At 36.6% G+C, this 19,458-nt stretch overlaps 1 protein-coding gene and 1 long non-coding RNA gene across 9 annotated transcripts in view; one reads left to right on the top strand and one right to left on the bottom strand.

The window, feature by feature from the left end:
- Nucleotides 1-19,458, top strand: part of LOC140688802 (uncharacterized) — a 64,612-nt gene that overhangs the window by 12,437 nt on the left and 32,717 nt on the right. For 2 of the 6 annotated variants that reach the window (XR_012063636.1, XR_012063631.1), the window contains exons 4-5: nucleotides 14,672-14,804; nucleotides 18,187-18,295. The exons of 1 other annotated variant lie outside the window; for it this stretch is intronic. This is a non-coding gene — a long non-coding RNA (uncharacterized lncRNA). Of the gene's footprint in view, nucleotides 1-7,738; nucleotides 7,843-14,671; nucleotides 14,805-18,186; nucleotides 18,296-19,458 lie in introns of all 6 variants that reach the window. 3 more of the 6 variants (XR_012063633.1, XR_012063634.1, XR_012063632.1) reach the window with 2 other exon arrangements.
- The window catches only part of ZBTB41 (zinc finger and BTB domain containing 41), a 35,973-nt gene that overhangs the window by 7,816 nt on the left and 8,699 nt on the right, over nucleotides 1-19,458 (bottom strand). For all 3 annotated transcript variants that reach the window (XM_072948766.1, XM_072948764.1, XM_072948765.1), the window contains 8 exons: nucleotides 17,453-17,660; nucleotides 16,673-16,742; nucleotides 14,740-14,887; nucleotides 12,668-12,797; nucleotides 10,944-11,039; nucleotides 9,484-9,590; nucleotides 7,878-7,983; nucleotides 5,570-5,658 (listed from right to left, as the gene is read on the bottom strand). In XM_072948766.1, the coding sequence (XP_072804867.1) occupies nucleotides 5,570-5,658; nucleotides 7,878-7,983; nucleotides 9,484-9,590; nucleotides 10,944-11,039; nucleotides 12,668-12,797; nucleotides 14,740-14,887; nucleotides 16,673-16,742; nucleotides 17,453-17,660 (954 nt within the window). The remainder of the gene's footprint in view (nucleotides 1-5,569; nucleotides 5,659-7,877; nucleotides 7,984-9,483; nucleotides 9,591-10,943; nucleotides 11,040-12,667; nucleotides 12,798-14,739; nucleotides 14,888-16,672; nucleotides 16,743-17,452; nucleotides 17,661-19,458) is intronic.

Genomic DNA, 19,458 nt, shown 5'->3' on the forward strand with positions numbered 1-19,458 from the left:
TGTGGTTTAAAGTATATGTAGAATTAAATTTCATACAATGCACAGAGTAAGAAAGGTGAGGGTGTTGTAGGGTCTTTGTATTGTCTAGAAAGGGATGGAGGACTGATTTAAGACAGACTCATAATTTAAGAACATACACTGTGCTCTACTGAAAGAATACTGAAAGAACATAGAATTAACAAGCAAACTGAAGGAAAAATGGGTAATAAAAATACTTCATGATTACAAGGAAATGAAGACAAGAAAAAAAGCATCAGGAAACAAAACAGCATGATACATCTAAACCCAAATAAATGAGAAATCATGAAATTTGAATGAATTAAACATTCCAATTAAAAGAGATATCACAATAGATAATAAAAAATATTCCAAAAACATACATAAATACAGGTCCACAGGAGTGAAAGTAAAAAGAAAAAATATACTGTATAAGTATTACCCCAAAGAGAGCTTATGTGTCATTAGCCAGCATAAAGAGGGACATTTTACAGTGATGAAAAGGGCCAGTCAACAGTAAGATATAACCATCTGTACATATCTAGTAACACATCCTCAAAATATACAGAGCGCAAAACAGAAGAACTCAAAAGGAAAAACAGATAATTTACAATAAACTGGGTAGAGGTTTTAACATAGGTCTCTCAGTAACTTACAAAATTAGTACACAAAAATATCAGTAAGAATGCAGAATATCTGAATGAAATACATTCTCTGACAAAAGTGGAATCAATTTCTAGACATTAGTAACAAAAATACTCAAGAAAATCCCAAAACATTTAGGAATTGGGCAATACAATTTAAAATAAATCACAAATAAAAAGAATAAATCAGAAAAGACATTAGAAAACATTTTTAGCTGAATTATAATAAAAACAAAATATAAAATGAGGTGTGAAATGTAACTGAAGTAGTGTTTAGAGACACTTTAGAAGTTTAAAACACATACAGTAAGAAATAAGAAATGCCAAATTTAATTATTAGGCGTCCATAAAAAGAAGAAAGGGAAAGACAGACGTTAAACCCAAATAAAATAGAATAAAAAAGAGAAAACAGGAAAAAAAATACGACAAATATAAAAGTGAAAAAAAATCAACAAAATCTAATAGTTCTTTGAAAATATTAATAAAATCCATAAATTCCCAGAAAGAAAAAAGCAAATTACCAGTAATAGGAATGAAAAAAGTTTATCATTAAAGATCCTATCATCCTTAAAAAGATAAATAATATGATACTCTTAATTCTGCCAGCAGACTTGATATTTTAGATTAAACAAAATTCCTTAAAAGTGAAACAAGAATTGAAAATCTGACAGCTCTGTAACTTTTTAAGAATCTTTAATTGAAACCTTTCTCCAAAGAAAACAAGTTCAGAGGAATTTATCAGTGAATTCTTCCAAATATTAATGAGGAAATAATGCCAATGTTATATAAACTCCTCCAGTTAACTGAAAAAGATGTACTATTTCCCAAACGATTTTTTGATGCCAGCATAGTCATGATAACAAAATCTGTCAGGGACACAACAAGGAAAAACGAACAGGCAATATGTCTCATGAATATAGACCAAAAAAAAAAAAAAAACCAAAACCAAAAACAAAAACCCAAAACAAAAACAAAATCAATGTATTACAGTAATAAAAAGAAACATGATCACCTCAATAAAAGCAAAGAAAAAATCTGATAAAATTCAACACCTATTCATGACAAACCCTGTAAATAAACTAGGAATAGATGGTGATTTATCTGAAAAAGAGTATCTACAAAAATCTATAGAATACATACTCAGTTATGAAATACTGAAAGCTATTCTGTGGAGACAAGGATTTCCACTATCAATACACCACTTGTGCTGCGAACCAAAGCAGTAAGGCGTGGGGTGGGGTATGCGAGGACTTGAAAGAGTAAGTAAACCTGTGATTGCTCAGATGGTCAGTCTGTATCTTAGAAAATCTGAAAGTAGCTAACCTACAAAAGTCAGTAAGAGAACTCAGCAAAGTCACTGGATAAAAGTCAATACACAAACTTAACTTCATTTCTGTGTATCAAAAACAAACGAAAGAAAAAATATAGTCCACAATTTTGTACAAAAACACCAAATATCTAGGTATAAATCTTATAAAAGATGTGTGTGACAGCTGCACTAAAAACAAAACATCTTTGAGAAAAATTTTAAAAGACTTCAATTAGTGAACAGATGTACTGTGTTCATGGATTGGAGGATTCAATATTGTGAAGACAATCAATTAAGGAAAAACTGACTATGGATTCAATGACGTTCTAGTAAAATTCCCAGAAAGTGTCTGTGTTTGGAAATTAAGAGGTTGTTTCTAAATTCATAAAAAAAACTTACAGGAAAAAGAATAAGAAAGACACTGAAAAAGAACAAAGCTGGAGGACTTACACTACAAGATATCAAAGCCATGGTAATTTAAATGGTGCAAGGATATACAAACAGTCCAATGGAACAGAAGAGAGTTCAGAAACAAACCACACATATGTGATCACTTAATTTAAAACAAATATACCAGTGAAATGCTGTGAGGCAAGGATGATCTTTCCAAGAAGTGCTGGGGCCATTAGATAAGTAAAAAAAAAAAAAAAACTTTGACATTTACCTAATAATAAACACAAAAATAAATCAGAGAAAGTTCATAATCTAAATACATAAGTTAAAATAAATCTTCAGAAGGTTACAGAAAAAAACGGCATGTACAGAAGAGAAATGAATGCATGTGTGATGGAAAATCACAGACAAGAATGTTTAGAGCAGCTTTATTTATAACAAACCCAAGTAACACAAGCCAATTGTCCATCACAGTATAATAGGAAAATAAATTTTGATATATTCATATGAAAATAAAAAAAGGTATTTCCATGGATGAATCTCAGACATGATATTACTGAAAAGAAACCTGACAAAAGAGTGCATTCTGTATGATTCCATTATTATATGAAGTTCCAAGAAGAAAACTAATTATTGATGATATTGAGTCAAAATAATGATGATTTTGCAAGAAGGTGGCTGACTGGGAGAGGCCCGGGAGGGTGCTTTCGGAGTTCTGGTAATGTCCTACACCCTGACCTGAGTGGTGCTTACATGGAAGCACTCATTTATAAAAATTCACTCATGTACTGTGTTACACATCCATAAAAACAGCATAAAAATTCCGCCCAGTCGAAAATCAAGCCCTAAATGTATTAGCTTTATTTACATTCATTTTAACTGAATGTATTATGTCTCAACAAGACTACTGCTGAAGAACAGATGCAATTACTACTCTGAGAATCATTCAGGCAAAACTTGTAAGAGATGAGAGTAAGGCATTTGTAGAAAATCTTATATCCATTTCCCAATGAATTTCTCTAATTGTGTGGTTGGAAAATATAAACTAGATTAGAGGGTAGTCACAGGAAAATTTGATAAATTCATTCACTGAACATTTATTAAACACTTACTGTTTGCAAGTCCTGGGCTAGGCACTGACCATATCTACTCATTTGAAACACTTAAGGGTACTGACCTGGCCAAAACTGAAACCAATCCATTTGTACCTCTTCTAAAAAGGAGCATGTCCTCTTTCAAAGAACAGGAAAACTCCATATGGAGCTTGGTTAAGGGGATTCCACAAAAGAAGAATCCACAGTACAGACAGTGCACTCAGGGGATCCACACTGAAAGAACCTGGGGAACCAGGTCATTCTGGTCACCGGAGAGGTGCACCGTGGGAGCAGGAAAGAGGGCGTGGCACCCTTCACTATTTACTCACTGAATGACTCCATATAGTCATTACCTAATTGTATCCTGTAACTACACTTAGCAGTTCTCCTTCTCATGAATACATTTAGCACCTCTGCTTCCAGGATAAGACAAAATGAACACCTTGGCCAGCACAAGTCAGTAGCTCGTTCGCCAGGTGGTGAACAGCAGGCTGACGTGGCGCGTCTGCTTGCAGTGGTTACTGTGAAGCACTCCTCACAAGGCTTGTGACTTTCAGTGCACAGACAGAAACCTGAGCTTCTGGACCTATAAACCTCAGGAATGGGCTTGGGGACATGGTGCCCCGTCTTGCAACAGCCGCTCTGTGAAGTCCTGTCTGGGGAGCCAGCTGCAGTTTAAATCAGGAGTTTGCAAACTATGACCTGAAAGCCAAATACAGCCTCTTGCCTGTTTTGGTAAATTACATGCTGGAATGTGGCCACGTTCATTTATTTACACCTTGTCTAGGGCTGCTTCATGTTACAACAGCAGAGCTGAGTGGCTGTGATGGAGACTGACCCACAAAGCCTTAAATATTTACTAACCAGCCCTTTACCAGAAAAAATGAGCTGACCCCACTTTAAACAATTTCTCCTTCTCCTAACTGCCATAAGCTTTGTCTTATCCTATAATAGAGCTCACTTCCTGAATTTTAAATGGGCTGAGGGACTTGTCCCTAATTCCAACCAACTGCGAGCTACCCAGAGATGGAAATTCCAGTGTCACTGGTCATCAACTACTTACTATAAATCAATGTCTTCAAAAACTTAATGCACTTATAAAGCCAGGTGTGATTAATGTAATTCCTATAGTTTTACAATTCTTAAATCATCAGTGGTCTCCAATTAACTTTTGTTTAAGTTCACCATCTCTTTCAAATCATGAGTTTATGAGGCGTATTACTTACAACTAATATGGAGAATAGCATTAATATAGTTTCCTCATTTTACAGTCTTATTTATGTACCCCCCAAATTATGACATTTTCATTTGGAGGGGAGCAGTAATTTTATTTTTAACAGCAGTACTGCATCAGTAATAAATTTTTAACTGCAATTCTTTGCTACTGAAATCGCCCAAATCCAGTTATTTCCCATTCTATTTAAGAAATCAATTCTTCTCTTCCAGAACAGCTTGACTAAATCCAAACTAAATGTAAAACAAAGCAGTCATAAATGCATAAATGAGTTTATTTCTTAAAAAGAAGGAAAGAAAATTTTACAAATTGTTAATTTACATGAGAAGTCAAACAAGAACTATGACAACATATAAGAAAAAAAATCCAACAATCCACGTTTCAAAATATGGCAGCCCTGCCACGGGGAAAAAGAATCAGAAACGGTAACTTCTGGATAAGCAGCTGAAGCAAAGCCTTCTGCTGCAACTACCTGTCAATCACAACTGACCACGTGAAAAGGAAAACTACACAGCGGTAACTTGGTAAGCAAGAAAGTGAGGTCACATTTGAATCGCTCTTTTAAAAAAGAAGGAAAAAATAAAAGAGATGTCTTCAGAGAGTCACAGATATTGAGGAATCTAAACAACCACAAAAGAGGAAAACGAGAACTGAAAGTTGAAAAAATTCCCAAGGAAAAAAATCTTCCCCAAATTCTACAAAATGATATTCAAAAGTACTGAAGCTTATGAAAGAGAAGACCAGAATATTGCCCATTCATGATATCAGCTTTAATAAATAAAAATCTTACTGGGGGAAAAACAGAACTATTTCATTAAGTACAATAAAGTATAAATGTCCATATATTACTTGACTAAACTACATAAAAATATATAATAAACTACCCATTAGGTTTTACCTGAATGCGTCCGAAAATGCATTTCCAGACTTGATTTGCCTTTAAAAATTTTCTTACAAACATCACATTGATGAAAGGTTGCTTTATATCTAAAAATTAAAAAGGTTTAAATTTTTAATGTAACTTTAGTAAATAACATAATAAAAATAAGTTGCAATTTCATTGACAACTTCATATATAATTCTCACATTATTAAAGCACAGAGCTCCAAAGGAACATGGAAATACTTTTTAAGTATCAACCTTATCTCTGGTTCGAGGAACTCCAGTTATAGTCAACAAACAAATCTATAAAAAGATGCCGTTAGATTTTCAACTCTAAACCACTTAATTTTAAGCTTGTACTCACTGAACTTTTGAATTATTACTGCACCCCAAGACACTGTCTCAGAGGCGCCTGTGAGACCGAGCTGTGAGCTGAAGGGGCCCTCCTTTCATGAAATACCATTTTACTTGAAAGACTGGACATCAAAGTACAGTTAGACTTGAGTGTTTGGCAGATATTTTCTCAAAAGTTAAATGAAGTAAGCCTGTCACTTCAAGGGAAAAACTGACATTATCTGTCATTGACGATAAAATTTGAGTTTTCAAGCTAACGTTACAAGTTTGGAAAACTTGCATCTGCCCCTGTGATCTGGACAGCCTCCCAACTCTCCTTTCTGAGGGACTGAAGGTAATACTAACAAATGTGATTTGCTGACTCCGTATTGTGAAATGTGCTAACGTGGGGAAAATCTGCCTAAATCAGTGAACCCGTATCTTCAAATGACAAACGCATGATATTACAATATTATACGTAAGTTAAAAATCCATTTCAGACCAAAGACAGACCAACAGGCTGAATGTGACAGAGCAGGGAAACATCAGTAATCTTGTTTCAGATTCCAGCTTACAGCTACCTTGAAGAAACAACCCCTTGTTTAGTTTTGGTGTAGGAGCAAAGAGTCACATCCACAGTTTTCTACGAAGGCTGTGAAACTGTGATCCTCCTGCACTCCTTTTACCAACTATGTGTCTGACTAAGCTAGATTTTCTTCGTTTACTTCAAACAAAATAACACATAAGAGCACATAAGACAATCCACCTGTCTTCTATTAAGCCATTAAAGAGATTTGCAAAAATGTCAAACAATGCTGCTCTTTTATATTTATTTTGTTTTGTAGTTACTTTCCACAAAATTGCTATTTATTATGTTAGCATGTGATGTATACACTATTATTTTAAATGAATTAATAAATAAGTACTTGTTTTTTTCTTACTTTAATTCCTAATATGATTATGTAATTTATTCAAACAGTAATACAATTTTCATATTATAATTTATACATACAAAAGCCCCTGGGGTACTAAATAATTTTAAAGGGTATAAAGGGGTGGAGGAAAAAAGTTACTGAATCTCTGGAGCAAGTGGGTCCGCAGCTGTACTTCCTGCCCGCTCTTCCAGTAATGCTGGCCTTCTCCTGTCCCACCCCGACAGCCTTGTGCCTACCTCTCCACCCTAGCTCTGAGCAGCGCTCCTGGGCTAATGAACACAAGAGTTCAGTGACTACAGTGAACTCTGATTCAATGAGTGCATCACTGAAAGACGCAATCAACTAATACATGAAAATGGAAAAAAAATACAAATCAACACTCCCTACTCCTCTTCAAAGGGGTCTACCATTTACTACACTTAGATACCGTGTGTATTTTGTTGATCATGGCATCATTACACTCAGTTTCTTGGCACCTCAGACCATGTCTATTATTTACCATTTGCTCCAAATATTAGTCAAGAACATGAATTCTTTGAATATTTTACACTCAACAACTAATCTCAGTTAAACCTGGATGTCTAAATTGTATCAAGAAGTTGATGTTCAACGACAGCACATGCCTCCTTCAAATAAAACGCCATTTCATTTTAAATGCTTAGTGTGATTAAAAAGAGATTTAAGTTCTGACTACAAACTTTTCCCAATGACTGTCATACTAAGCATAACATATAGGTAGTATATTTATTTATATTTAGCTCCCCAAGAGCCACTGCAAGCAAACCTAAATGAAATTCCGAAAGAATGCCAAGATTTTATACCAGTCATTCATTTCAACGTCTTCCGCCTCCTAGCCTTTGAATCAACTGAAAACAAGTATGAACAATATGCTTCATTCAGTTCCTTCCAGTCTGCAGGGAAGCAACAGAAGCTGGAGAAGGAACTGGTTACTCCATCCCCAGATAAACAAAATCAACTATGAGACAAGTTGTAACTTCCCTCCAGCTCAGACTTATCCAAGGTAATAATGATGAGAAACTCTGCCTTTTCACTTACTTCTGCCACACTTTCTCTCCGAGGTGTACACTTTTGTAATGAACAGTGAGGTGATCCCTACGACCAAAGCATTTTCCACATTCTTCACACTGATGAGCCTTCTCACCTTAAAGACCCAAATACTTTGATTATGATATGCATTTCAGTATTTTTTAACCCCCCAAAACAAATTATCCAACAGTAAGACAACATGGTAGAAGTAAAGCCACCCTTTATCTGGGCTGTTTGCCTTATATTCCTACACACACACACACATCTCCTCAACAACACACACACACACACACACCCTCCTCAATGAATCTGTACTTATTTTCATGGATGTTGGAAAAGGAATCTCCCACTTGGAGAAGGAATCAGTAGCCTCTTGCTGAAGACCTCAAACCTTGACTTTCAGTGTAACAGAGTAAGATAAATGAAAGGACTTCAAAACTTGGGACTGTTTTTTAGGAATACACAGTCTGGATATCAAACACCTCCAATGAAAAAACACTGAATCAAGATGAGGCTGTTGTACTGTTTACAAAAAGGACCTGAACAGTTTCAGATCTTTGTACTTCACATTTTTGCGGGGGGTAATTAGGCTTATTTATTTATTTTTTGTGATGGAGGTGCTGGGGACTGAACCCAGGACCTCGTGCATGCTAAGCGCACGCTCTACCACTGAGCTAACCCTCCCCCTGTACTTTACTTTGAAAGGGCTTTTCATCTGTGGGGATTTCTTACATTTGCAATGAGCCAAAACACAAACACAAAGGAAAATTCTAGAAGAGTCCAATTTGTCACTTCTATTCTTCTGTTCTGTTACAAAGACCTGGCCTTTAAAAACCACTGTCTCGACTTAATACCTGAATGCGATTAAACCATGTGACCTCTAGAATTAGGAATTTAGGGTTCTCCTCCTGAAAATGAAGGTGTGTAATTCCAGCAAAACACCCGCTGCACACGACATTGAAACTGCTGACGATAGTAACAGCGATAGTCACCTGTTCTACCGCACGCCCAGAGACGGCTCTCTCCCGTATTGTGCTCATAGAGCTGGCTCTCTTAGCACTTCCTGAGCATCAGTCTGAGGGGAAAATATGAAAGAAATCCCCAGGTACAAAAATTATAAACGCAGTACAAAGATCTGAGATTGATCAGGATTATTAAGGCACTCTTCCGAAGACAGGGCTTCAAACTTCGCTAGTTCATAGACTTTAACACCCCCATTGTGATAATTCTCTTCAAAGTCTAAGTTTTGCTAACGTTTTTCAAATCCAATTAAGATGAGAAGAAATGTCTTGGCTTCTCCCTGCAGAGAATGCCAAAGGCAATTACCGCACATATCCACATAATATGCAAAATGCAAATTTGGAGAATTTAATTAAAACAAACTTTAAAATATAGTCTGTAGTCATAAAAGGCAACCAAATGATTAAAATGACAGTGTCCAAAAAACATGTCACAAAATTATGTCCCTTTCAGATTTCTTTTTTAAGAAAAGGTTTTAAGAATCAGCATTACAAATACTGAATTATTTAAATTACAGCCAACATAAACGTGATGTGGTATATCCTCAGGTCTTTTGAAGAGGATTTTGGAAACATCATTACAAAACATGCCTCACCTGAATGTATTTTCTTGTGCTTTGTAAGGTGATCATGACGAATAAATGTTTTCCCACATTCATCACACTCGTATCTTTTATCATCGTGATGTACTCGTAAGTGAAGTCTACAAAGAAAAAAAATTGAAGACAACTGACACTGGTGACACAGAAGGAAAAACCTGATTAACTCTACGTAACGACAGCTGGGCCCTTTACTCAACCACGCTCATCTGTTATTCACTTCATTTCTGACTTTCAGGTCCTTCCCACGTTCACTGCCTGACTCCAGGATTCCCACTCACCTTTTTCAAAAAAGCATTTGGACATCTGGCACATGCTCCCACTCTTCCTGACTTTTAACATCCTAAATCTACTTCGCGGAACCAACCGCCTAGGGTCGTCATCCGTCTGACCGGGGCGTTGCAGGAGCAGGAGGTGGGGGAGTTGGGGGAATCAGAACCACAAATGGGGGAAGTGTACAGTGACTGAACATATGAGGACAGTAACTTATTAAGAATTAGTCCTGTTCTGAACAACTGATACCACTTATAAACTGACAGTTGAGAAGTTAGTCAATTTTATCACTAATCAACTTTCTGACAATTATATTTTACTACTTCACACTAACCAGACAAAATGTGGCTCATTTTATAGTAACCCAAAGACAGATTATGAAAGGTTATTATAAAGGACAGATTATTAAAATTCATTTAACTTCAATTATTTTTATCCCCACAACTTCCATCTATATGTATATCCTAAGAAACAAGTACACTTCCCATACAAGGTGTCAGAACGGGTATCAATTCTACTCTGACTAAAACCAGTAAACGGACTGGACTGTACACGTTTAAAGGGGAAGCTTTCTGTTTAATCCTAAAAAGAGTAAATAATAAATGAAAGTTTAAAAATTAAATTCTTAAGAACAATAAAAATTAAAATGATACACTAACAGTAAGTAGTCATCTATTCATTAAAAACTTTTCAAAGATTGAAAATGTGGTCAGCATTCAGCTATAAAAATAATTATGTAATTTACAACTAACACACACAAGACATTTTAAAATTGAGAATCCCAGAATTTTCAATTTTGTCATATTTTTATACCAAAATATTCTTTGATAATTAGGACTGAAAAAATTCACCAGCTTTAGAACACCAGAGTTTTAATGAATTTTGATTCAAAGAAAAGTCATGAAATAAATATTTAAATGACAATGACTTAGACAGTAAAGCATTCAGCAAACTTAGCGATGAGAAAATATTTAAAAATATTTTATACTACAGAATGAAGAAAATATTAAACGTAATGTAGGGGCAAGTCTATACAGTAAAGTTTTCTGCACACCTTTGCTTATCTTAAGGTCTAAGACATGTTTTAATTCGTCAAATAACTAATGCAATGATAAGGAAACAGAACTGAAATGGGGATACAATCTTATCCTAATTAATATAGGGGCAAAAATGGCTTGATCTACCTGTATGAGCTTCCATGACGAAAACTTTGCCCACAAATACTACAAAGATGAGGCTTCTCTCCGCTATGGATTCTCAAGTGTTCTTTCAAAGTAGTTCTGTATTTTAAAAAAACACATGTATGTATATATATATTTAGCTACAGATTTTTTAATGCCAATGTACATATTAAACACAGATTTCCAGCAAGCTTACTAGAAAGGTGTTCAAGCTAACAGAAAACTATGCAATTGTCCCCTTTTTCCTACAATGTTTTTGCTCTTAATTGGATCATCTGCACCAGCATACAAACATGTTTATTATGTCTGACTCCTTAAAAAAGGCAGACAATTTAACTTTGGCCTCCTTTGCTATTGTTTTGCTCAAAGATTTAATATATAGCTTAAGTAAATGTCCAAAAAAGTACAAATGAGAAATGCTCAATTGTCACTACTGAGTTAGGTAAAACTCATGTAAGTTTTAATGGAGAGAGTTTAATAATATATAAGAAATCCAGTTTATTAGTACTGTTTCTTTCAAACATGTGCTCAAAATTTGTTAAAAGACTGTTTTAAGGCAAATACAACTTTACAGATACTTGCAATTTCCCTCACAACACCTCCACCTGCTCCTCCCTGATCTCACCCTCCCCATGGTCCTCTCTCAGAAATAACCATTTATGTAAGTATTCCCCTTTCTTTTTTGTTTTACGACCTATATAGTACATATTGCTAAACGATGTACTGCATGTTTCTGAAAGACTGAGTAGCAAGCACAAACCCAACCACATCCCCACCACTGACGAGGGGCCCACGAGGCGGCACGAGCTCCGTCTCCCAGTCAGCCCGGCTACAGCTCCCCTGCGCTCCCAGCACGCCAGGGGGTCAGGTCCTGACTGAATACTGCAACGCACGGGGGTCACCACGACCACTGGAGCATCTGACTGGCTGGGGCGGACCCGGCACGGGGAGTCTGGCAGAGATGGGTCAAAGTGAATAGGCTGCTGTGTATATTTGGCTTTGAGGTGCACCATGACCCACCTCTATTTCTCATGGGTAGATCAAAAAAGAACATTTCTATTTGTGAAATGAAGTGAATATCCTCAGTCAAATCAAGCAGCCAGGCACACAGCAGGAACCTCTTTAGCATGCAGGTGGTGCATGGGCGCAGAATACAGTGAAAATTTGGGCCAGGGAGGGGGAAATGGGGAGTTGTGTGCAGTGGCAAAAGTTTCAGTCATGCAAGGTGTGTAAGTTCTAGAGATGCACCGCACAACACCGTGCCTGTGTCATCAGGACCACACCGTGTGCTCACACTTGGTAAGGGGGTAGTTCCTGTGTTCAGCGTTCTTAGCACAGTAAGAACATAACGCTCTTGGGTCAGACCTACGCCAGCATTCTGCCCCTTAGCTAACAGAGGAAACACGCCCGCAGAGAGCTTAGCACCAACAACCCTCAACGCATGCTGGGTCACTGCCACTGCGAGTGTGGACCCAATGCCGTCACGGACACACGCTGCACAACGGACATCCTGCGGTCGCCATTCCCCATCCTACGTTATGTTTATACTCATGTTAAATTCACCATCTAAATCTGCAAATCCTGACTTCATATCACCTTCTGTAACATTTTATATAATTCCTTTTAGCCTTAAATTTCAAATCAAAGCATAATTCCATAAAATACATTCACTGATTACTTGTACATGCAGTACCAGGATTTTTTTGGGTGTTTAGATAATTCCTCACCTTTCCCGTACTGATTTTCCACAGATAAAGCAAGTCCATTTTCTCTTTCCACCGTGGGTACACTCTATATGGCGTTTCAAATTGCCAGTGTCATTAAACTGGCGACCACATATATCACATGGAAAAGGACCTAAAAGGAAAAAATGGTGTGCATCTATGAATAGACACTAAGTCAAATTTATTACGTATGTGACAAACTCACACCTACCACTGCTAGTAAATATATCACAACACATTCAACTATTTATTTATAGTTTTTTCTTCGCTTCTAGACTGTTTATTCCCAGCAGACAGGGCACAATCGTCTCTGCATCCCAAGGGCCAAGCGTGGCCCCAGGCATCTAATACGACAAATGCTGAGTAAGCTGAATTCATAAACTGCAATCAGACTGGGACAAAGTAGAAAGTGTTACACTCCAAATCTGGGGGAAAACGAAGTCGTGAGGAACTTTCAAAGAGTAAACAGAGGACTTAAAAGAGGTCATAGTTTGACGATGTTCTGCTGCTCCTTACAAACCAAAGTTCTTAATGATACTATCCAGACTGAAAATGCTGTGGCACATTTCTGTTTACTCTTACACAATTAAACACAGATTTCTCACAGTAATATTGACATTCGCTGGATTTAAAATTTCACCATAATTTCACCAAATAAACAATGGGGAGAAGACAGTTCTACCAAGGGCAAACCGAAAGGAAGACAAAGGGTATGTGAAAGAAAGACAGGTGGCTTGCCGTGCCCCCTGCCCCACCCCACATCTGTGGATTCAACCAAATGCAGATAGAAGATATTTGGAAAAAAAATTCCAGAAAGTTCCAAAAAGCAAAACTTGAATTTGCTTTGCACTGGTAACCATTTACATAGCACATCACTGTACTTACAACTATTTAAACAGCATTTACGTCGTATCGGGCATTGTAAGAAATCGAGAGATGATTTAAAGTATACAGGAGGATGTGCAGAGGTTATATACAAACAGCCCCACATTTTACATAAGGGACGTGAACATCCTTGGATTTTGCTATCTGGGGAGGTCCTGGAACCAATACCCGATGGAGACGAAGGGACAACCGTATTTCTTATTGCACAACAGAGCCTTGAAAATATCTGAAGACAGCTGGTCTGTCTCCTTTTCCCCGACAAAATATTTCAAGGTCCTTCAAAAGTTTTCCAGGTGCCGCGATTTTAAGGCCCTATGTTGCCATACTCCCTGCCTCTAGAATACATGTCAACATCCACCTCAGCTGTGGTATCCATAAATGCACACAGTATTCCAGGTCAGTTTAAAGTCAGCGAGGCAATTACCTTCCTCATTCTCTGTCAGTCATGTGACACTACTAGCTTAGACTGTGCCTAAGGGGCCCCTGCTGTTAATAAGCCCACCTGCCCATCTTGCAGCTCTGCGGCCCCAGAGACCAAGCATCAGGTCATTCCCACGTGTACAGCTGTGTATTCACTGTTAATTAATTTTAACTGAATTTGTCTTAACTTTCTTTTAATAGTGCAGAAATATTTTTCTTTTACATTTTTTATTTTCTGCTACGTCAGCTTCCCCTGCTACAGCTTCATGTCATCCATCGTATTCGCAGGCCTGCATAAACACACTGACTAGGACGGCAAAGAGGCCACTTGGGATGACAGTAACTCGTTACTGGGATTAACTGTCATACCTGTAACCTAACTGTGCTGCCACCAGGAACACAAGTCTCCACCCTGGCCATAGGCATTAGGGAGAGAACTCATCAAATACAGCACTGAATTCCAAATACACTAAGTTCATGACATTCTAGAAAAAATCAGTTTTTCCAAAACAAAAACGCCTTTCCCAGCCACTCACAAACCTATCCAAGAATCAACTGTAAGTAAATACAGTTACGACCACAAACACACCTGCCACCAAAAACACAAACAAAAAACCCCCATATTTACTCATCTCCAAGAAGGGCAGCAAATCCAGCCCTCCTCCCAACTTAACACAACTGCCTTCTGTGATCCGACAGCAGCAGCCTCCTACAGCGTGACGTGACCGCCAGTAACTGCTATGACTGCTCTACAAAAGTGATCTGCTTACCCAGATGGAACTTTTCTTGATGCTTTAATCGTGCAAATCGTGATTTGAAATGTTCTTCACAATAGGTACACTTAAAAGGTTTATCTTGAGAATGTAGAATCATATGTTCCTCCAAGTGTGGTCTCCGAGTAAAAGATTTCTTACAAATCTAAAAGAAAATGCATACAGAACATAAGGGAACCTGAATTTAAAATAAAAATACAAAGCTCATGATGAGAAATAAAAACAAAAATTCAAACCATTAAAGAGAAATTTCTCCCAACAGAGAAAACTTACCAAAATTGTAATCAACTAATTATGTAGAAAAAATGCCTTGGAGAAGTCACAGTAAGAAATTATTTTAGGGAGGAAGGGAGAGCTCAGTGGCAGAGCACGTGCTTGGCATGCTTGAGGTCCTGGGTTCAATCCCTGGTACCCCAAGTAAAATAAATAAATAAACCTAATTACCCCCACAAACAAACAAACTAAAACAATTATTTGAAATCAGTACTAAAGGTGGCTGAATTTCAATGCTTTACATTTCTAATAGGCTAAGAGTAATCTTCCTATCTTAATCCTAGTCAATATTTCTAAACCCATTAAATTTATGTTTTAAATCAATTACATGCCATGAATAAAAGGTTTTCTCAAGCTTGCCATGTATCTGATTAGGAATAGGAATGAGAAATTTCAGAAAAATTGCTTAAAAATTTATGTCCTGAAGTGGTCAGAAAGAAACGACACAACTTTTTAAAGAAATACGGCAGGCAGCAGATTTGGAAAGGGGGAGGAGGGGCTGCTGCGATGACACGGCACAGACTGCGCGCCAGGTACAACGTTAACTTGACACGCAGAGGGTTTTACTTAGTTCTCAGACTAACCCTCAGAGACAGATTATTGATATGATGGTTATTATCATTTACAGCTGAGGATGATGCAACTTAGTAAGGAGAAGAAACCACCTTACATAGATCCAAATAAGTAATAATTAACTTCAATTCCTAGAAGCTGAAATCAGAAACGGTTAAGAATTTTGCCACATACATAAATCGAAGTCTAGGAGTAAGGAAGATAGAATGACAGCTGGTGATTCATTTAAACAATATTTACCTAAATAATGAAAAAGTGCTTTAGAAGATGTGGCAGAATAAAAATATCTGCAAATTCTTTGCTACTCTTACCACTGAAAAACGGAAACGAATTCCACTCCCCTTAAATCTTCCCCAGCTGGGTGGCTTGTCTGACCAACAGACCATGTTAGAAGCGGTTGGGCCATACAAGGCCTTACAGTGTTTCCCTCGGCTTCCTGGAACAGGCACTCACTCCCAGAACCTCGCTGCCATGCCCGAAGGAGGTTCAGGTAGCCCCAGGAAGGGGTCCCCAGCCAGCTGTCCTTGCTGGGCTCCTAGGTGTCGACCAGCACTAAATTCCCAGCCCCGTGAGTGAGCCACTTTGGAAGCAGCTCCAAACCAGACCAAATCAGACAGACCATCATCAACTGACACCACTTGGAACAGAAGAATTACCTAGCAAAATCCTGCCCACATTTATATCCCTGACTCACAAGATGATGAGATACAATGAAATGGTTATTTAAGGCTGGTAAGTTTTGAGGTGGTGTGATATGCTGCAACAGATAACCAGAAACGCAGGGAAAATTCTAACATTTTATACTCTGTGCAACAGTAATGTGACAGTTTATGCAGACAAATATAGAACCATGGTATAGTGATTACGATAAAGATAAAAAACTAAGATTTCTATTTTTCAAGTACATCATCAAAACACTAACTCATATCAGGCTTAATTCACAAAAATGTAGGATAACATTGTATAAAAGAGAGATTCTAAAAGTAACATAAGCTAAGTTTATATTACTTTAAAGTCTAATTACTTTCCCAACAGGGCACACTACATTTAATTTGGTTTTCTATTACAAATTAAAATCTCTTACATCACATTTCCAACTTTCACTCTTAGTCTTCTTAATGGAAATAAATTCTTGTGCATTTTCAGGATGGAATCTATAAGAGAAAAATTAAAAGATTATTAGGAAAAGATCATATTAGTTAAGAAAATACTCCATATGATATGTTGACATGATACAAGAATTAGGCACTGACTCCTTTCTTAAAGAGACAGGCACATGTGAGCACTTTAAGAACACAAGTATCAGTATCATTTTAATATATGAATGTGTGTGCCCAAAGTTATGCAGAAATAGTCAAAGTAAAGTGTGATCATATTTTAAATATGTACAGGACCTATCTATTCACAGACAATCCTCATTGGATTTGTTTTAGTCCACATTTTAGTAAATTTATTTCTCAAAGTTAAATATGCAATACCATACTAAGCATTTTCTTTCACAAATTTTAAACACTAAATGCAAAGTTAAGCATGAGGAGTAAGTTTCCTAGCATTCTAAAACCGTATCTGTTGAAAATATTACTTGCCAAAGCCCAAGACAGAAAATAGAGGAAACGAAAAGGCTGTACCTGAAACATCTATAGTATATAGTTTTTGTTTCAACATCAAAAAAAACTTCATTTCTCAAAGGCATTTGTAAAAAATGTGGACAAACCAACATTTGCTGTTCTTTTCTTAAGAAATCTGTAGTCTAAATAATGCTGGAAAGAACTGGAGACAAGCACTCCATAGATGTGTTCAGCTCACTATGTATTTAAATTAGAAAGCACAATAAAATGTATTACGGAAGCAAGATAATACTTGCCTCTTAACATGCTTGGCTAAAGTCTTCTTGCTTGCATGAAGTTTATTACAATAAGGGCACTTGTGCTCCTTCTTATGAAACTCTGTTTCATTACTGTGCTTCTTTCTGTGAACAGTTAGGTTAGACTTTGTCGAATAGCGCTGGTGACAAATATCACACTCAAAGGGCTTCTCACCTGTGTGAACGCGTGTGTGGCTCTCATATTTCCCTACAAAAAGATAGAAATCAAAATTAAATTCAGTACATCCACTACATAGTGACTGAAATTTGACAGCGGAATAAAATCTCAAGATTAATAGTATACTTAACAGACACATCCACACCCAAACTTGAAAAAAGTTTACCTAGCTTTGTCTGTCTGATCAATCTTAAAGCCTTATTTCTTTGAGCTTACTGCTCAGAGTGTACCTTTTCCTCAAAAACATGGCATTTTAAAAAACAATTATTCATGTTTACACAGTTTAAAAATCAAAAGTTTGGGGAAATTTTCTTAAAATTTTGTTGGCAAATTCTCTGAACTTAAATAAGACTTTGAGATGTCTTTTTTACCCCAATTTAAAAATGACCTTCAGCAAAAGATCTACTCATCATTTAAAATTTAGAATTTTCATATTTTACTTTCATCATGTATGTCCATGAATTAATAATTTTCAGATTTGAAAGGCCTTTTAAAAATATCATAAAAGGCAATATAATGTTATGTATCTTACATATTTTCATCTCTCTTCCCACAGAAAGTAATCTGGAAAGGGTACTGCAAATCTAGAATACTCAACAAAATTCATACGTCACTACAGCCCACTGACATGAGACCTCTCCAACTTACAAGACATTAGGACACAAGTAAGTCACCTATATTGACTGCATGCTTAAAACTAAGCTACTGAAGCCAACACATATGGGCAGTACCAAGGAAAGCAGGAAAAGGACAAAATGAACAGGGATAATGCACAGATACCCAGAGGCTAACTAATGTGAGATCAGTATTATGTCCTGAATGCCCGAGTGCTGTACAAATATTACAAGTATATCCTGTGGGGACAATCAAGGAGTTTTAACCCTCCTCCTCTGTTGGTGGGAATGTAAATTGGTGCAACCAGTATGGAGAACAGTATAGAGGTTCCTTAAAAAACTAAAAATAGAGCTACCACATGATCCAGCAATCTCACTCCTGGGCATATATTCAGAAAAGACGAAAACTAATTTGAAAAGACACATGCACCCCAATGTTCACAGCAGCCCTATTTACAACAGCCAAGACACCGAAGCAACCTAAGGGTCCATCAACAGATGAATCAATAAAGAAGATGTAGCATCAACACACAATGGAATATTACTCAGCCTTTAAAAAGAATTTATAGCAACATGGATAAACCTAGAGATTATCATACTAAGTGAAGTGAATCAGAGGAATACAAATATTATATGATATCATTAATGTGGAATCTAAAAAATAATACAAATGAACTTATCTACAAAACAGAAACAGACTCACAGACATAAGAAACAAACTTACCAAAGGGGGAAAGTGGGAGGAGGGATAAATTAGGAGTATTGGATGAACAGAAAATGCACCACTATATATAAAATAGATGAACAAGAAGGATTTACCATACAGCACAGAGAACTATATTCAATATCTTGTAATAACCTATAATGGAAAAGAATCTTAAAAAGTAAAATTACATATAACTGAATAACTTTGCTGTACACCTGAAACACAATATTTTAAATCAACTACAATTCAATAAAAACATAAAAAAAGAAAAATTTTCATACAAACTGTCCAAAGGGAAAAGTTACAATAAAAAATGAAATAAAAGGATACACTTTGGTTTAATATTTGTTTATATTCCTTCTGAGACTAAAATTCTTTTACACCATTATTTAGAATATAAATTTCTACATAACAGAGGCAGAACAGTATCACAGGTAGAGAGAGGGACAGACCCTGGATCGAGGCACGTGGGTAAGAACTCTGACTTTAAATTGCGGGCTATGTGATC

This window comes from Vicugna pacos, chromosome 23 (assembly GCF_048564905.1).
Source record: "Vicugna pacos chromosome 23, VicPac4, whole genome shotgun sequence".
NCBI classification, from domain to species: domain Eukaryota; kingdom Metazoa; phylum Chordata; class Mammalia; order Artiodactyla; family Camelidae; genus Vicugna; species Vicugna pacos.